The sequence below is a fragment of the Taudactylus pleione genome, unplaced genomic scaffold, assembly GCF_031769625.1.
Source record: "Taudactylus pleione unplaced genomic scaffold, aTauple2 ptg000456l, whole genome shotgun sequence".
Classification (NCBI taxonomy): domain Eukaryota; kingdom Metazoa; phylum Chordata; class Amphibia; order Anura; family Myobatrachidae; genus Taudactylus; species Taudactylus pleione.
The window spans coordinates 742,090-758,593 of record NW_028284858.1 but is presented as its reverse complement, the minus strand read 5'-3'; the positions used below and the strand labels follow the sequence as shown (position 1 = coordinate 758,593).

At 43.2% G+C, this 16,504-nt stretch overlaps 1 protein-coding gene across 2 annotated transcripts in view; it reads right to left on the bottom strand.

Moving 5' to 3' along the window:
• The window catches only part of CSF1R (colony stimulating factor 1 receptor), a 107,528-nt gene extending 91,224 nt beyond the window's left edge, over window positions 1-16,304 (bottom strand). For both annotated transcript variants that reach the window (XM_088448503.1, XM_088448504.1), the window contains exon 1: window positions 16,171-16,304. In XM_088448503.1, coding sequence (XP_088304629.1) covers window positions 16,171-16,219 — 49 coding nt within the window. In that variant the 5' untranslated portion in view covers window positions 16,220-16,304. The remainder of the gene's footprint in view (window positions 1-16,170) is intronic.
• Between the last annotated feature and the right edge of the window lie 200 nt (window positions 16,305-16,504).

The following is a 16,504-nucleotide window of genomic DNA, read 5'->3' as shown; positions in this document are numbered from 1 at the left end:
AAAATATTAAAAATGGGGATAGTGTGTGTAATGTAAATGAGTGTGTTATAAAATGCGTACGCTCCTAATCCACTAAATGTCCTGATGTTAGTATCAATAACTGGTTAGCATATATAAAGTGAGATGAGTGGAAATAGTGTCACCTAGAAATAATGGCCACACATGGGCATGTGGTCTGTATAGTGTATAGGATTTATCTCAATCTGAGTGATGTAAAAAGCATTATCCTCTTATGACTGTCACTTTGTAAATTCTTACTCACATCACATATCTATACAGGTGCTCAATAATTACCACTGTTACAGTGGTTGCTCAATCCGTATATATACAGGTATTATTATAAGTGAAACCAGGCAAATACCTTGATGTAAATAAGGGATATCTTTGATTCTAATCATATATCATCAGTAGAAATTTATATTAGGCAACAAAGGGGGGCAGAAGGGAGAAGATTGATATCATATCAATTGATAAAACCCTTAAAGTATAGGGTCTATCTAGGTTAGTGGAACAATTCCAGAAAAAAGGATTCAACCTAGTCTCAGAAAGGGATTTGGTACATATATGTACATATCGTAATAAGATTTATAAAACAAATTCTCCTTAATAGTACTGTGTTATAATAAATTAACTCCAGTTATTCACATTGCGATATTTTAATTAATAAACTCAATCTATATATTATATTGCTTCCTATACCATTACAGAAATAATGGTAATCACCATATAGATGCATAAAAATAATAAAGTGTCCAAAAATTAATTCTCGTATCATACATAAATATATAAAATAATAATAAACTTACTAATCATATATCATTGGTGATTCATGTGCCCAAAAAATCCTTCATAAATATAGGGAATGTATTTATCTCTAAGACAGGGGTGTATCTAGGGATCTGAGTGCCCCTGGCAAGGTAATGGACTGTCGCCCCCCAAAATTTCAGGAAGTGCCCCCAGTACTAGTCCCCTCTATGCAGTGCCCCCAGTAGTAGTCCCCTCTATGCAGTGCTCCCAGTAGTAGTCCCCTCCATGCAATGCCCCCAGTAGTAGTCCCCTCCATGCAGTGTCCCCAGTAGTAGTCCACCCTATGCAGTTCCCCCAGTTGCGGCCACCCCCTATACAGTGCCCCCCTAGTAGCCACACTCTCCCTCCTCCCCCACCCCCAAAACTTCCCTGATCCCCGCTCCTGCAAACGTCCACTCCTCCGGGCCCGCTCTCGCTCTGCACTATGGGATGGGAGAGACGTCATGATGTCTCTTCCATCACCCGCTGTGGGGGGATCCGGAAGGCGGAGCTCATGGGTGAGCTCCAGTCGGCTCCCTCCATGGATGCAACAGTCAATGAGAGTCTGTCTGGCGGCTGTGTGTTTGTAACAGTGTAGGGCAGACTGCTCTCACTGCAGTCTGCCCTACAGTTGTGGGGCCCGGGGGACTAGCGGGGCTAGTTCAAACCCCTGGGGTAGTCCACCCATTAGCTGCTGGTGGCACTGCCGTTCGGCTCCCCCCTTTTGGCTGGCACCCCTGGCGAGTGCCATCCTGGCCAATGGGTAGATACGCCCCTGCTCTAAGACTCAAAGTTATACATCCCTCAATTAATAGATGTGTAAATAAATATATAAAATAAAGTAAACAGTGTATACATGCTCCATAAAAATATAATGTGATAAAATTTAATGTAAGAGAGGAAAATCATAAATCCTAAGTTCCCCATATGATGTGTAATAAAAGAGGGTAATTGTATTCTTAAATCCAGGAGAATAATCCTATTTATAGATTGATGTTATGTCACTCCCGTAAAAAAAGGACATAGCTATTTTCTTCATTTAAACCCATTGGTGTCAAGGTGTTCATGAGAAAAATTAATAGAGTTTCCTGTCTTAGTAACTCCCTATCCACATCCCCTCCTCTGATGTTCAGATTAATTTTCTTCATCCCATACACTCGTAGTCCATTCGGGTTTCCTCCGTGATACTTAGAAAATGTCTCGCTATCGGAGTCAGAGGTTTGAACATTCTACGATCTCTTTCTGCATTTCTTATGCTACTTAAATGTTCAAATATCCTCTTCTGTATTAGGTAAGTATTCTACATATTGCAGCGCTGACTAGCAGAGTATCATATTAGGACATAACAGTGTATGGAGCACCGCTAACCGACGCAGCGTTTTGCTAGGTAGCTTTGTCAAGGCAAACCGAGCCGCTTACCGGAAGTATCTTAAATACCCTCATATTTCTCTCACAGCCAATCCGGGACTCCTTAAGATAGATTCCTCCAATCAGATGGCTCCATGTCTCATGGTACCTCCCCTCCTTTTACAGATTGACAGGTTCCTTCTATCTCGGCAGATACTAATGATTCTTGCCTACATCCTTCAGACTACAGTAGTCAAATCCTGATTGCTCAATCCGTATATATACAGGTATTATTATAATTGAGATCACGGAAATACCTTGATGTAAATAAGGGATATCTTTGATGCTAAACATATATCATCAGTAGAAATTTATATTAGGCAACAAAGGGGGCAGAAGGGAGAAGATTGATATTATATCAATTAATAAAACCCTTAAAGTATAGGGTCTTTCTAGGTTAGTGGAACAATTCTAGAAAAAAGAATTCAACCTAGTCTCAGAGAGGGATTTGGTACATATATGTACATATTGTAATAAGATTTATAAAACAACTTCTCCTTAAGTCCTGGGAGTTTCAGAATATTGGCCCTCATTCAGAGCCGTATGCTCTGAGCAGAGCGCACGTTCTGAATGAGGGCCGCCCTCCATAAAAATGGAGCGTCCTCCTGGACGCTCGTATAGCTGTGGGTCACCACCCACAGCCTATACGAGCGTGCAATTTGATGGCCGCGATGGTCGTGACCATCGCGACCATCGAAACTGCGAGCCGGAGCCTGCGGTTGAGGTTTTCAACCGCAAGCCCCGGAGTGATTTTGGCTCGATCAGAGCCAAAATCACTCCCACTGACATCACTAGTGATGTCAGTGGGCCGGCTTCTGACGGTAGGCGTTCCCTTAGGAAGGCCCCCGTCAGGGAGGCACGCCCCCGGCACGCCCACCAAAGGGGGCGTGCTGTCAATCAACATCGACAGCACGCCCCCTTTGATCAGACACAACGAGCGAAGGAAAGTCCTTCGCTCGTCGCGTCTGGCGCATGCGCACGACGGAGCTCCCTCCGTCGTGCGTATGCTCAGTGCAGAACATCGACCCACTTGCGAGCAGACAGCCGCTCGCGAGTGGGTCTGAATCAGGGCCATAGTACTGTGTTATAATAAATGAACTTCAATTATTCACATTGTGATATTTAAATTAATAAACTCAATCTATATATTATATTGCTTCCTATACCATTACAGAAATAATGGTAATCATCATATAGATGCATAAAAATAATTAAGTGTGCAAAAATTAATTCTCGTATCATACATAAATAAATATATAAAATAATAATAAACTTACTAATCATATATCATTGGTTTATTCATGTGCCCAAAAAAATCCTTCATAAATATAGGGAATGTATTTATCTCTAAGACTCAAAGTTATACATCCCTCAATTAATAGGTGTGTAAATAAATATATAAAATAAAGTAAACAGTGTATACGTGCTCCATAAAAATATAATGTGATAAAATTTAATGTGAGTAAGGGCTCTATTTATTAACATTATTTTTACTAAAATAAAGTGAAAAAGGGTGTTTTCACACCCTTTTCACATTATTTTAGTTTCACCTGTAGTTATTACAGGGCAATTGGAGTAGAATTAGTAAAATTCTACTCCAACCCCCAGTATCACTTATTTTTAGTAAAGCAGATCGCATTTCCCATAATTGTAATGGGAAATGTGATCTGTGTGCAAGTTACTAAAAATAAATTGTAAAAAAATACCGGGGGAAGCCCTGTGATAATAACGCCACCTGGAGGTGGCGTTATCCAGGGTCTCCCCCGGTTACCGGGCTCCCACTCTGCTCTAACGGGGAGAGCAGAGGCGGGAGCCGGTACCAGTAATCAGCTATGTGGTCTAAAGAGACCACAAGCTGATTGCTGTAAAAAAAAGAAAAAAAAAATTAAACATTTTTTTTTTCACTTACCTGAATCCAGGGACCGGTGATCGGGCCTCCGGTGATGGCTCCACTCCGGTCAGCTGGTCTCCCACAGTGCACTGGGGCCCGGTCATCAGGTGATCGGGCCCCAGTGCAGTATGGGAGATCACCTGATCGGGAAGCCTGGAGAAGACCACCGGAGGCCAGGAGGATGCAGGTAAGTGTAATGAAGGGAGGGGGGGTCGCGGGGGTCCGCGATCGCGGGGGGCGGGGCTTAGCGCCGGGGGCGGGGCTTAGCGTCGGTGGGGGGGTAGTAGCGGTGGTCGGTCGGCACATGCGCGGGCTCTTAGTCGCAGTATTTTTTCCGAAAATACCGCGACTAGAGTGCGGATGGGATCCGCAGGGACAGAGCTTTATCGCAAGCTCTGTCCCTGCAAGGGATTTATAGTAAATCCCTGTGATATTACCTGAATTCGCAATGCGAATTCACTCGGTAATATCACACAACAATCCCCATTCAATATGCGGATTGTAGTAAATAGAGCCCTAAGAGAGGAAAATCCTAAATCCTAAATTCCCCATATGATGTGTGATAAAAGAGGGTAATTGTATTCTTAAATCCAGGAGAATAATCCTATTTATATATAGATTGATGTTACGTCACTCCCCTAAAAAAGGTACATAGCTATTTTCTTCATTTAAACCTATTGGTGTCAAGGTGTTCATGAGAAAAATTAATCGAGTTTCCTGTCTCAGTAACTCCCTATCCACATCCCCTCCTCTGATGTTCAGATTAATTTTCTTCATCCCATACACTCGTAGTCCATTCGCGTTTCCTCCGTGATACTTAAGAAATGTCTCGCTATCGAAGTCAGAGGTTTGAACATTCTACGATCTCTTTTTGAATTTATGCTACTTAAATGTTCAAATTTCCTCTTTTTAAAAGATCTTTTGGTCTTCCCGATATAATTCTTGTGACATGGGCATTGTAAGTTATAGATCACTGCTGTAGTATTGCAAGTGATATATTCATTAATATGCCATTTTTTGTTGAATCTGTCCCAATATGATTCCATTGGTATCATAATTGGACATGCTTTGCATGTTCCACATTTCCGGGATCCCTTTTTGAAATACAGTTGTCTGGCCGGTGGTTCCAAATGGCTTCTTGTTAAGAATAGATATCTCTTAAATTCTTAGATTTTCTCCAACTCACTGGTATTCTTCCTCCAATAATCGTGGCCAAATCATTATCTGTGTCTAATACGCTCAGATGCTTTTGTAAAACATTCTGAATGTATCTCCATTCTCTACAAAAAGTCCCTATAAATCTGACAGTCTCATCCTGGCCCTTCTCCCTTTTGGGTAATATTTCGCTTTTTAGTCCTTAGATATCAAGTGTATAAATTAATAAAAGTTATATTTTATGTATCATTTTTGTTTAGTGCAAGAGCAGCAAAAGGCCAATCAAGCCTTTACATCCACCTATGACATGCACCTGCCTCAAACGCAGTGGAGAATGATTTCTGTGTTGTGCAAGGTTCTCCAGCCCTTCGAACTTGCCACACGTGAAGTCAGTTCAGACACTGCCAGCTTGAGTCAGGTCATTCCCCTCATCAGGCTTTTGCAGAAGCAGCTGGAGAAAGTGAAGGCAGAGCTAAGATGGAGCGATTCCACTTGGCATGTGGGACTTGTGGATGAAGCCCTTCATTCGCTTTGCCAGGATTCAAGGGTGGTCAATCTGTTGAAATCAGACCACTACATTTTGGCCACCGTACTTGATCCTCGATTTAAAGCCTACGTGCTGTCTCTCTTTCCGGCGGACACAACCCTTGAGAGGTGCAAAGACCTGCTGGTGAAAACACTTGTCAGCCGAAGCGGAATGTGACATATCTTACAGCTCCTTCTTCATTTTCTTTCGCAACTGGGGCTGCCAGGAAACAACTTAGGTATCCTAAGCAACCCGCTGGCAGTGATGCAGGGCAGACAGGAACAAGTTTGGCCATCTGGTCCGGACCGAAGAACATGCTAACAAATTCTAACATGTCTACTGTCACTGCATATGATATTGTCACCATTGACAGAATGGTGGAGGATTACATCGGTGACAGCATCCATGTAGGCACCTGTACTGGCAGGAAAAAGAGGCAATTTGGAGGCCACTGTACAAACTGGCTCTATTTTACCTAAGTTGCCCCCCCTCCAGTGTGTACTCCGAAAGAGTGTTTAGTGCAGCCGGGAACCTTGTCAGTGAAAGGCATAGGAGGTTGCTTCCACAAAATGTGGACAAGATGATGTTCATCAAAATGAATTATCAATTCTTCCAGGAAGACTAGCCTCCAGAAAGTACAGAGGGACCTGTGATGGTGGATTCCAACGGGGATGAGGATGTACACAACACTGAAGAGGGTGAGGAATCGGTGGATGAGGATGACATCTTGCATCCGTAGAGCCAGTTTGTGCAGGGACAGATTAATTACCAGCTTGTTTTGTAGGGGCCCAATCAAACCAATCATTTCAGCCACAGTCGTGTGGCAGACCCTGGCGCTGAAATGATTGGTTTGTTAAAGTGTGCATGTCCTGTTTATACAACATAAGGGTGGGTCGGAGGGCCCAAGGACAATTCCATCTTGCACCTCTTTTTTTTCTTTGCATTATGTACTGTTTGGGGCCTAGTTTTTCAAACTGCCATCCTGTCTGCCACTGCAGTGTCACTCCTAGATGGGCCACGTGTTTGTGCCGCCCACTTGTGTCGCTTAGCATAGTCATCCAGCTACCTCGGTGCAACCTTTTGGACTAAAAACAATATTGTGAGGTGTTCAGAATAGACTGGAAATGAGTGGAAATTAATGTTATTGAGGTTAATAATAGCATAGGAGCAGAAAAACCCACAAATTCTGTGATTTTAGCTGTTTTTACGCTTTTAAAAAAAAAAAATACAGATCCAAAACCCAGAACCCAAAACACGGAAGAGTGGTTTTGGCAAAACCAATCCAGATCCAAAACACGAAGAAAGATCCAGATCCAAAACCAAAACACAAAACGTGGCCGGTGCACACTCCTATAAAATATACAGTATTTTAATGTATGCATATTTCTGAAATTGCCAATAATGGAGTAACTAACACTTTGGGGTAAATTTACTAAAGGTTGGTTTTGGTTCTAAACCAAAACCGACTGAAATCGACAAACATAACCAGCCCCGGACCTCTCAGCTCAGCCTGGTGCTAGTTATTGGAGAATAGGGGAAACCCCCCCTCCTATATTCCAGTACCAGCCCAGACTGATAGGATTTTTGGGGGGGACCCTACACATTTGAAAAAAAAATATTTAACATATTAATTACATTTTAACCTAATGAAGCCTGCACAGATCAAAGTGATTTGTACAGTGCTTCTCCCAAACTCACCTGCCACAGGCAGGTCTATTGTTTGGGCGGATTTGCTGTAGTTTTGCTGTCAGGTTTTAGTAAATCTTTTATTTGTATAAATGTTGGGTTTTTGGTCGGTTTTGCATCGTTTTTGCCTTTAGTAAATAATCAGAATTAACGGAAAATCAACCAAATATAAAACCGACCTTTGGTAAATTTACCCTTTTGAACCAATTCAATGGCTTTTTATTGCATGGCATGAGTCTACAGCCACTGTTTTACCCTTCAAGTGCTACTACAGTAAGTTTGTGGCAGTGGTTAGCTAGAATACATTTGCGGGTGATTGATGCTGAATCTTCACTGGAATATTCACAAGTAACTGTGTTGTTTTGATCATTAATTTTATAATACCTCTCCTCACACCTTCATCATTCACAAATGTGGCCTTTACTTTTCTCTGTCCAGCAATAGTCTGGTTTGTTTTTTACTGATCGCAACCTCCGTTATTGTAAGTGAGTGGTAAGCAATCATTAGAGGTGTACTAGCTATATTATGTCATCTCTAAGGTGTATATTTATTATTAGGTCCTAGACCCGATAATTATAATTTTTTATCTCCGCTGTTCGTGGCAATGAGAAATTATTGATTGCCGGAATTTATGAATAAACACCCTCTGGGACAATCCCTATGTCCCTGCAGTCTCTTCACTTCTTCTTTGGGAGCCGTGCGCACTACTGCCCATGTGGGGTCTGGTGACCGTGCATGTGCGAATGGATAGTGCCTCTTCTCTCCTCTCTTTAGCTCTATCCCTTTTTTTCTTTTCTCAATCCTACTCCCTCTCTCTTCCCACTACAGGATTTAATTCTCTCTCTGACACCCTTTCCCATCTCTTTCTCTTTCATTTCTCTTTTTTTTTCTATTCCCTTTTTTCTTTCTCTTCTGTTACTGTTTCTCACTTGCCTCCTCTCTCTCTTCACCCCACCTCTGTTCTGCTCTTTCCCCCCCTCTCTTCTGCCCATCTGTATCTGCATCATTCTCTCCTGCCCCTCTGTGTCTGTATCATTCTCTCCTGTCCCTCTGTGTCTTCATCATTCTCTCCTGCCCCTCTGTGTCTGCATCATTCTCTCCTGTCCCTCTGTGTCTGCATCATTCTCTCCTGCCCCTCTGTGTCTGCATCATTCTCTCCTGTCCCTCTGTGTCTGCATCATTCTCTCCTGTCCCTCTGTGTCTGCATCATTCTCTCCTGCCCCTCTGTGTCTGCATCATTCTCTCCTGTCCCTGTGTGTCTGCATCATTCTCTCCTGTCCCTCTGTGTCTGCATCATTCTCTCCTGCCCCTCTGTGTCTGTATCATTCTCTCCTGTCCCTCTGTGTCTGCATCATTCTCTCCTGCCCCTCTGTGTCTGCATCATTCTCTCCTGTCCCTCTGTGTCTGTATCATTCTCTCCTGTCCCTCTGTGTCTGTATCATTCTCTCCTGCCCCTCTGTGTCTGCATCATTCTCTCCTGTCCCTCTGTGTCTGCATCATTCTCTCCTGCCCCTCTGTGTCTGCATCATTCTCTCCTGTCCCTCTGTGTCTGCATCATTCTCTCCTGCCCCTCTGTGTCTGCATCATTCTCTCCTGTCCCTCTGTGTCTGTATCATTTTCTCTTCTCCTGTCCCTCTGTGTCTGCATCATTCTCTCCTGCCCCTCTGTGTCTGCATCTTTCTGTCCTGTCCCTCTGTGTCTGCATCATTCCTTCCTGTCCCTCTGTTTCTTGTACTTCTAACCCCTTTCTCTTTTTTTTTATCACTTCAGTACCTCTCCTATGTGGGCCTGTCTTCAGTTCTTCCATCCGCTGTGTGTGCTCGGCTTACCTAACACTATGCATGAGTGCTGGGATTGTATTTTCAAACTTTAAAGAAGGCTATAGTGCTTACTTATATATGTTATTTAGAGGGAAACGATAGTCAGGGGCACCGAGAGGGGGGGTACAATTTATCGGGGCCCGGGCTTCCAGAGGGACCCAGTGCGCCCCCCCCTCCCTTCCTCCCTCCCAGCAGCCGATGCAGTGGGAGATTGCTCGCGGCTGCTAAGCAGCAGCCACAGCAATCTCCTGTGCCTGAGGGGGGGAGCGATCACACTGATAGCGCCCCCCCCTGGCTTTGCGCCGGGCTGAGGGGCACACAGTGCTCCCTCCCTGGTGCACAGCAGCACTGCAAAAGTATGTTTTTGGGGGTGTTTTGCTGAAGGGGGCGTTCCCTTTCCTCTCGAGATTAGGCCACACCCCATCTTTACCTGGGCCCGGCGTCGCTCTCTACGCCCCTGGCAATAGCAGGGATGCAGGGTGCATAGAGTGGAGCTGAGGGCCTAATTCAGACCCGCTCGCGAGTGAAGGATGCTCGCAAGCGGGTCGATGGTGCCCGAATGCGCATGCGCACGACGGTACATTTTTAGGGAGGAGGGCCCTGATTCAGAGCGAGCGCTCTGGTCAGAGCGTTCGGCTCTGAATCAGGCCCTGATTCTCAGTTGGCAGCAAAGCAAACAATAAAAAACAAGTACCTTTGCTCCTGGACAAACCATGCTGTACTGCAAGGAGTATAATATAGAATTTTTTCCAATGCAGGGTAAATACTGGCTGATTTTGCATGTAGCCCACAAATGCTGGACAACTTTATTTTTACACTGCAATTTAGATTTCTATTTGCACACACTCCTTCCAAATCTAAGTTTCTCTGCACATTTTACATCTGTCCCACCTGCAATGCAGCATGGTTTTACCACGATAATGGCATAATATTTAGCGGCGCTTAATTTGTAGGTGATCCTTAGCATTACTTATTTACTTTGGTACTTTTGGAACGCCCTCACTTTTTGTTCTCTATATGTGGCCTGTGAGCATTTTCCTTTTTACTATACTATTATACATTTATTATTGTGGATAATAATGTGATGCTGTTATTGGGTGATAGGAGTGTCTGTTTTCATCATGAGGTGGTATGTGATGAGTAAGTATGGGAAATAACATAAGTGCATGGAGACTGTAGATGTGTGTTATGCCGGGACTCTCTGGAAGTGACATCACTGACACAGGTGGGAGGGGTCCGAGTTCAGATAAACTGAGATGTTTATGCCAATTTGATGACATAATTTATATCAGCAGTCAATTTTATAATTATATAGAGTACACTGATGAAATGGGCACAGATCTTTTGAAAAGTTTTGAGAGTGCATTTGTGCAGTGGTTGTTCACTTGGCCACAGAATGTTTGGAAACACTATACATACATATATTGTTTGGCAGTTCACAATTAACCTTTTCAAAAACACACATGAATAATTCTGCAAAAAGATCAAATAAAGAACAGCTCCATTATACTGGTGGTTGCCTTGGATACCAATAGTTCTCAGAGCTAGCATTTTGCATGTGTTAAGGGAAGGTGCTGCAACTTCCAAACGATTTAATTGAATGATATGCTTCATTAATACATTTTGTGCTAACCTGCCAGTGTTGATGATATAGCTTGGAACAAAATGTCTAACTAAAATAATACACTATTTAAGGTGACATTTCTTGAATTTTTTTTGTATATGTCACCATCTGTGCTGGTCCATGTCACTGAATGTCTCTCTGCCATTTCATCTTGGATGTCATCTCGCCACCTCAAACTTAATATATCCAAAACAGAATTAATTATATTTCCACCAGCCAATAGCAGTTACCAACCTGATATCTCTATTACTGTTGACAACTCGACAATCAACCCCACCCCACAAGCTCGCTGCCTAGGTGTGATCCTTGACTCTGAACTGTCTTTTGTTCCCCACATTCAATCTGTCTCTAATTCCTGTTACATACATCTAAGAAACATAGCCAAAATTCGACCATATCTTACGCAAGACACTGCAAAAACTCTTATACACGCACTCATAATTTCCCGCATTGACTATTGCAATAGTCTCCTTATTGGTCTTCCCAAAAACAGGCTCTCCCCACTACAATCCATTTTGAATGCAGCTGCGAGGTTGAAGTTTCTCACCAAACGTTCAGTGTCTGCTGATCCACTCTATCAGTCGCTCCATTGGCTGCCGGTCTTCTACCGTATTCAATTTAAAATACTTACACTCACACATAAAGCTATTAACCAAACCACACCAACATACATCTCTTCACTTATCTCAAAATATCTTCCAACCCGACATCTCCACGCACAGTTACAGGACTTTTTTCGGGCTGCACCCACCTGTTGAATGCCCTCCCACGCACAATAAGACTTTCCACTAGTTTCCAAACATTCAAGCGTTCTCTGAAAACTCACCTCTTTAGACAAGCTTATCAGATTCCAGGACCGCCCACCTAACCTTTTATAGCTCCCTATCTAACTCTCTTCTTATAGTAAACACCTATCACATCTTCTCTTTCTTCAATTGAACATCCTCCTAACCCTAGGCCAACTTTCCAGTGTGATTGGATTATAAAGCCCACCAAGAATATCTGCAATCGGGCTGGACCAATTTGCAATAGCACCTCTCCTTGTGTATCAACACCTATTTCCCTATAGATTGTAAGCTTGCGAGCAGGGCCCTCTTACCCTTATGTATGTCATGTATGTATGTCTTTTACAACCCAGTATAATGTTCATCTTGATTCAAATTGTAAAGCGCAACGGAATTTGCTGCGCTATATAAGAAACGGTTAATAAATAAATAAATAAATATACAGTTATCTACTGTTACACTTCCATTATGCCTAGTGAATGAGGCTTCTCATTACTACTAGGGGCATATTTATCATATGATATTGGCGGGAACCCACAAATATTAAGGATACTGAGATATCTGCTGTGATTCCCATTTTTGTTTATAAAAGTAGCCCCCTGGGGGCATTTTGGAACCCCAGTAGCCAATGTGATCTTCAGATAGCACTTAACCATTGTAGCCTAGGGCTACAAATTGCAAAATTTACCTACATATCCCTCCCCAATAATGAAAGCTTACATATGCATGGTCTGATAAGTGTGCATGCGCAGGCGTGCAGCCAAGCTTCGAACACGTATGTAATCAATTTACTACTGAACGCCGGGATGGCTTCTTATCAGAGGCCGTGTCCCGGCATTTTAAATAGGTACATTCCCCTGAAAAAAAAAAGAGAGAATGCTTATTGCCACAATATTTCATTATTGGGGTCTGGCTGCACTTCTTAATATGCCCCAAAATGTATGCATTGTGGGTCATTACATAAATGGTGGCCATGTATCACCTCCAAATGAAGAAGAAATGCTGTTTTCTCAGACACACATTTATGATGTACAATATGTTGTAAGCGCAGACTTCACACTTAGGGGCCAATGTATCAATAATCACAAATTACTTGTGGTCATTACTGCGGTGCATCATGGGTAATGGTGACATCACCGCAATTCCCATCACTGGCATAGTGGCATGTATTACTGTAATGTTGCTTGAACAGCTCTTTTAACATCATGTTGTATGCAAAATCTTCCTTCCATGTTTCAGAAGCCAGTAGAGGTAATGGGCATGTGCGGCCATCGGGTCCCGTATGTGCAGTCGGCCATTACCAGAGAGGGATCCGTAAGATTTCATGCCGAAAAATTTAGCCAATAGGCTACAATGACTAATGCTGCTGTATATCCAGCTGGTAGGTGTTTGACCAATAACTGCTACAAGATCATTGGGCGTTGTAGTTCAGTAACCACTAAATTGCGCAGGTTCCAATCATTATTTGTGTTTAGGACTTTAACACTTCTTGAGAAGTATTTACAGAGGGTTTATGGACTTTCTAGGTATGTAAAGAGTAAGCACCAAACTGTTGATCGCACTGTGGGCGATTAGGCACTCAGTTCAACTGTGATAGTATGCTAATCCATTGCGATATTCCCTCGCAGCACTGCACAAGGATGCCCACTTTACTTAGCACACATCCATAATGTTTAGCAAGACTGCAAAACCATCGGTGCAATCGAGTACCATCGCAGCCTCACGCACACTTGCACAAGCCCTGACCTTACTTAGGAATTTCTAACTTCCACGCACACTATGATACATCACAGTGGCTAATTTATGCACACCCCGAAACGGTGTGCGAACGCACTGGCACGCCTGCGTTTCCTTGACCACCCCCCTGTGACCACACACAAATGGCACTTCTGGTCAATCACTCTGCGATGAGCCTGCTTAACATCTGCGATCACAATCCCACACTTACACATGTGCAGAACACAACAATCGGCGATTGCGTGCGTAATAGCAGTTGCCTACGGTAGTGAATCAGGCCCGCTCTGCAGTCACCTTTATAGAAATTATTTTGTAACTGTTAAAACCCCTTTTAAGTATCAATATGCCAACAAATAGTAATACACGTAGAAAAGTAAAAGAAATCCCCATTGCATAGTAAAATGTTTGCATACAGAATTGTACATATACAGCAGAGCGACCTGGTTACGTCTGTGCCGTTACTAATAACATGGAATGTTATCTCCACATGTTCAAGGTTCTCTGCCAGGCTCTCAGGACTTTTTATACAGGAATCAGACAGACACAGATTTCCAAGGTTACAGCTGCTCCATGATCAGATCTAACAATGCAATTATGTAAGGAATGAACCATAGTGAATAATGCTACATCCCAATAGGAGCAGTGGTCATAACCTTCTGTTGCTTCAACACCAAATATCGATTTCATTTAGATTTCTCTTCTGTTCATTCACTTTACATTTGGTTAATTGAGATATATATATATATATATATATATATATATACTGTGTGACAAATAGTATAGTAATAATCAAATAACAGCAACCAACACCCCAAAATAAGTTGCTGTTATTTGATTATTGCTGAGCTGCTGTGCCTCTTGAATATATATATATATATATATATATATACACATACGATCCTAGCTGCCCAGAAGAGTATTCAAGTCTCCTGGAGCTGCCCGCGTCCACTCAGTACAGACAGGCGGACCATGACGTGATTCGCACTGAATCACATCATCATTGTCCGCCCCCTGCTTTACAATGCTGGTAATCTCGGCATTGTATAGCGGGGATGGGGCCACAACGCGATCATGCTGTCAAACCCCCCCCTCCCTGCTGTGCCTAACATAGGGGGCAGCCAGAAAGTCGGCAAGTATTGTTGCAATGCTCAATTTAAGAAAATTACATTCATTCAAGCCTTACAGAAAACAAGTGAATTAGTGCATACAAACCGGCAAACAAGCCACTGGCGGCTTATATTTTTATGTTGAGGACTTTTAAATCATAAGCATCATGGGGAAATATTTCTGTCCAGTCCTGTTACTGACAACAAGCGCAGCGATATGAGTTTTAAAAATGTCCTTATAGGTTCTAAGAAAACAATTGGTCAATACTGAGAAACAGACAAGCTGACACTGATTGGAACTATAAGTACAATTGTGAAACAACAGTGACTTGTTAATCGACTGCTGTCCGGTAATTCAATGATGCAATAAAAGATCCCATTGTTAATTATAACACAAGGAAGTTTTTTATTTCCTTTTACCTTAATTGGTGAAACATGTAATTGCTGTATTCTACACACAGCACTTTAGGGTTATTTGAGTGAGTGCCCAACAAGTTTCTAAGGTCTGATCACCTGGCCTGACACGGGATAATCACAAGTGTTGTAACCACTGTACGGATCTGGTTGGTCCAAGGTAATTTATATTCCCTAATCACCTGATGTCTCCACATACAGGACATGCCAAATGGATAAACGGTGGATCAGATTTTTTCAGCTCTGGGTATCACAACGAAGCCAGTACAATCAGCTTGCACTGACATTTGGTTATTTAGCCATACAGTATGTTGCATGGTTGGTTCAGTTTGGTTTAAACATATTATTGGTTGGTCTGCAGGATGGTGACTAGGTCACTCAGGGCCTGATTCCCAGTTAGACACATCTGCGGCCAGGGACAGATACGGGAAGAGTGGGGGGGGGGTGAACCAGTGCGATCGCCCCTCCATGTAACACTTCTCCTCTGACCACTACCACTGGTGGCTATATAGTAGTGCTGCGGCAGCGGCACATTGGGCAGGGAGAGAGAAGAGACTGCTGCTGACCAGCACATGCTGCTGTGTGCTGGGCTGCACAGGGTTCAGGAAAGCTGCAACCGGTAAGCAGCAGCAGTCTTCTTGCCTGATGTGCTGCTACTGCGCTGCTATACAGGGGCCAGCGGTAGTGGGCAGAGAAGTGCTATCCCTATCTGTGGACGCTTTTCCTTACAGTGATCTTGCTACCTTTTCCTAATGCAAGTAACTATGTCGATTATCTGTCTGTCTTTATGCCGATGGCCGACACACACACTGTTTTTCCATAGGCACCCGTCATTAGTATCGGCACTTATACCCACTCCATGCTGGGTGCAGAAGATCCATCTCAAACAGGTCCCTTCATCATCTAGGCTGCAAATGATCGAGGAGATCGGGCTACACTATCACAAGATGGATCAGCTCCTGGTGTCCATATGGTGGTTGCCCAAAAAACATGGAGATAGTGCTCCGTTGACGGACAGATCAATCCTTCCACGCATGTACTCTCTGCCCTTGTGTTCATGTACAGAGCGGCACATGCACTGTTTGCAGATGTCTGCGGGATCCGTCCTCATTTCCACTTGTGTCACACTAAGAATCAGGCCCTTTGTGCCCTCTGCACTTTGCCCAAAAGCCTCAGCAATCATTGGATGCATAAATCACTGACAAGAGAAAAGTATACAACTTAGGAACTCACCATATCTGACACTTGTTAGGATCAGCAGGGTCAGTGCTGCTGCGACCATTGTATCCTACGGTCAGAGTCAGCCGCAGTTATCCAGAACAGTGTGGCAGGGTAATAACAGATAAGTAGGTAAAACGTGCAGCTTGGTAGAGAGACCAGAGCGATGTGAAGATCAGTATTACTGACACATGTCTTTTGTCCAGGAACTTCTGTTTTCCAAATTGCTCACCACAGATGTGGAAATTGTCTCCTAACCTTGAAACAAAAGCTATGTGGCAGGAGGAAGAGCCGAGCAAAGTGCACAGTAACAAAGACAGTACTTGTAGTATACTAGATGCAACAAATG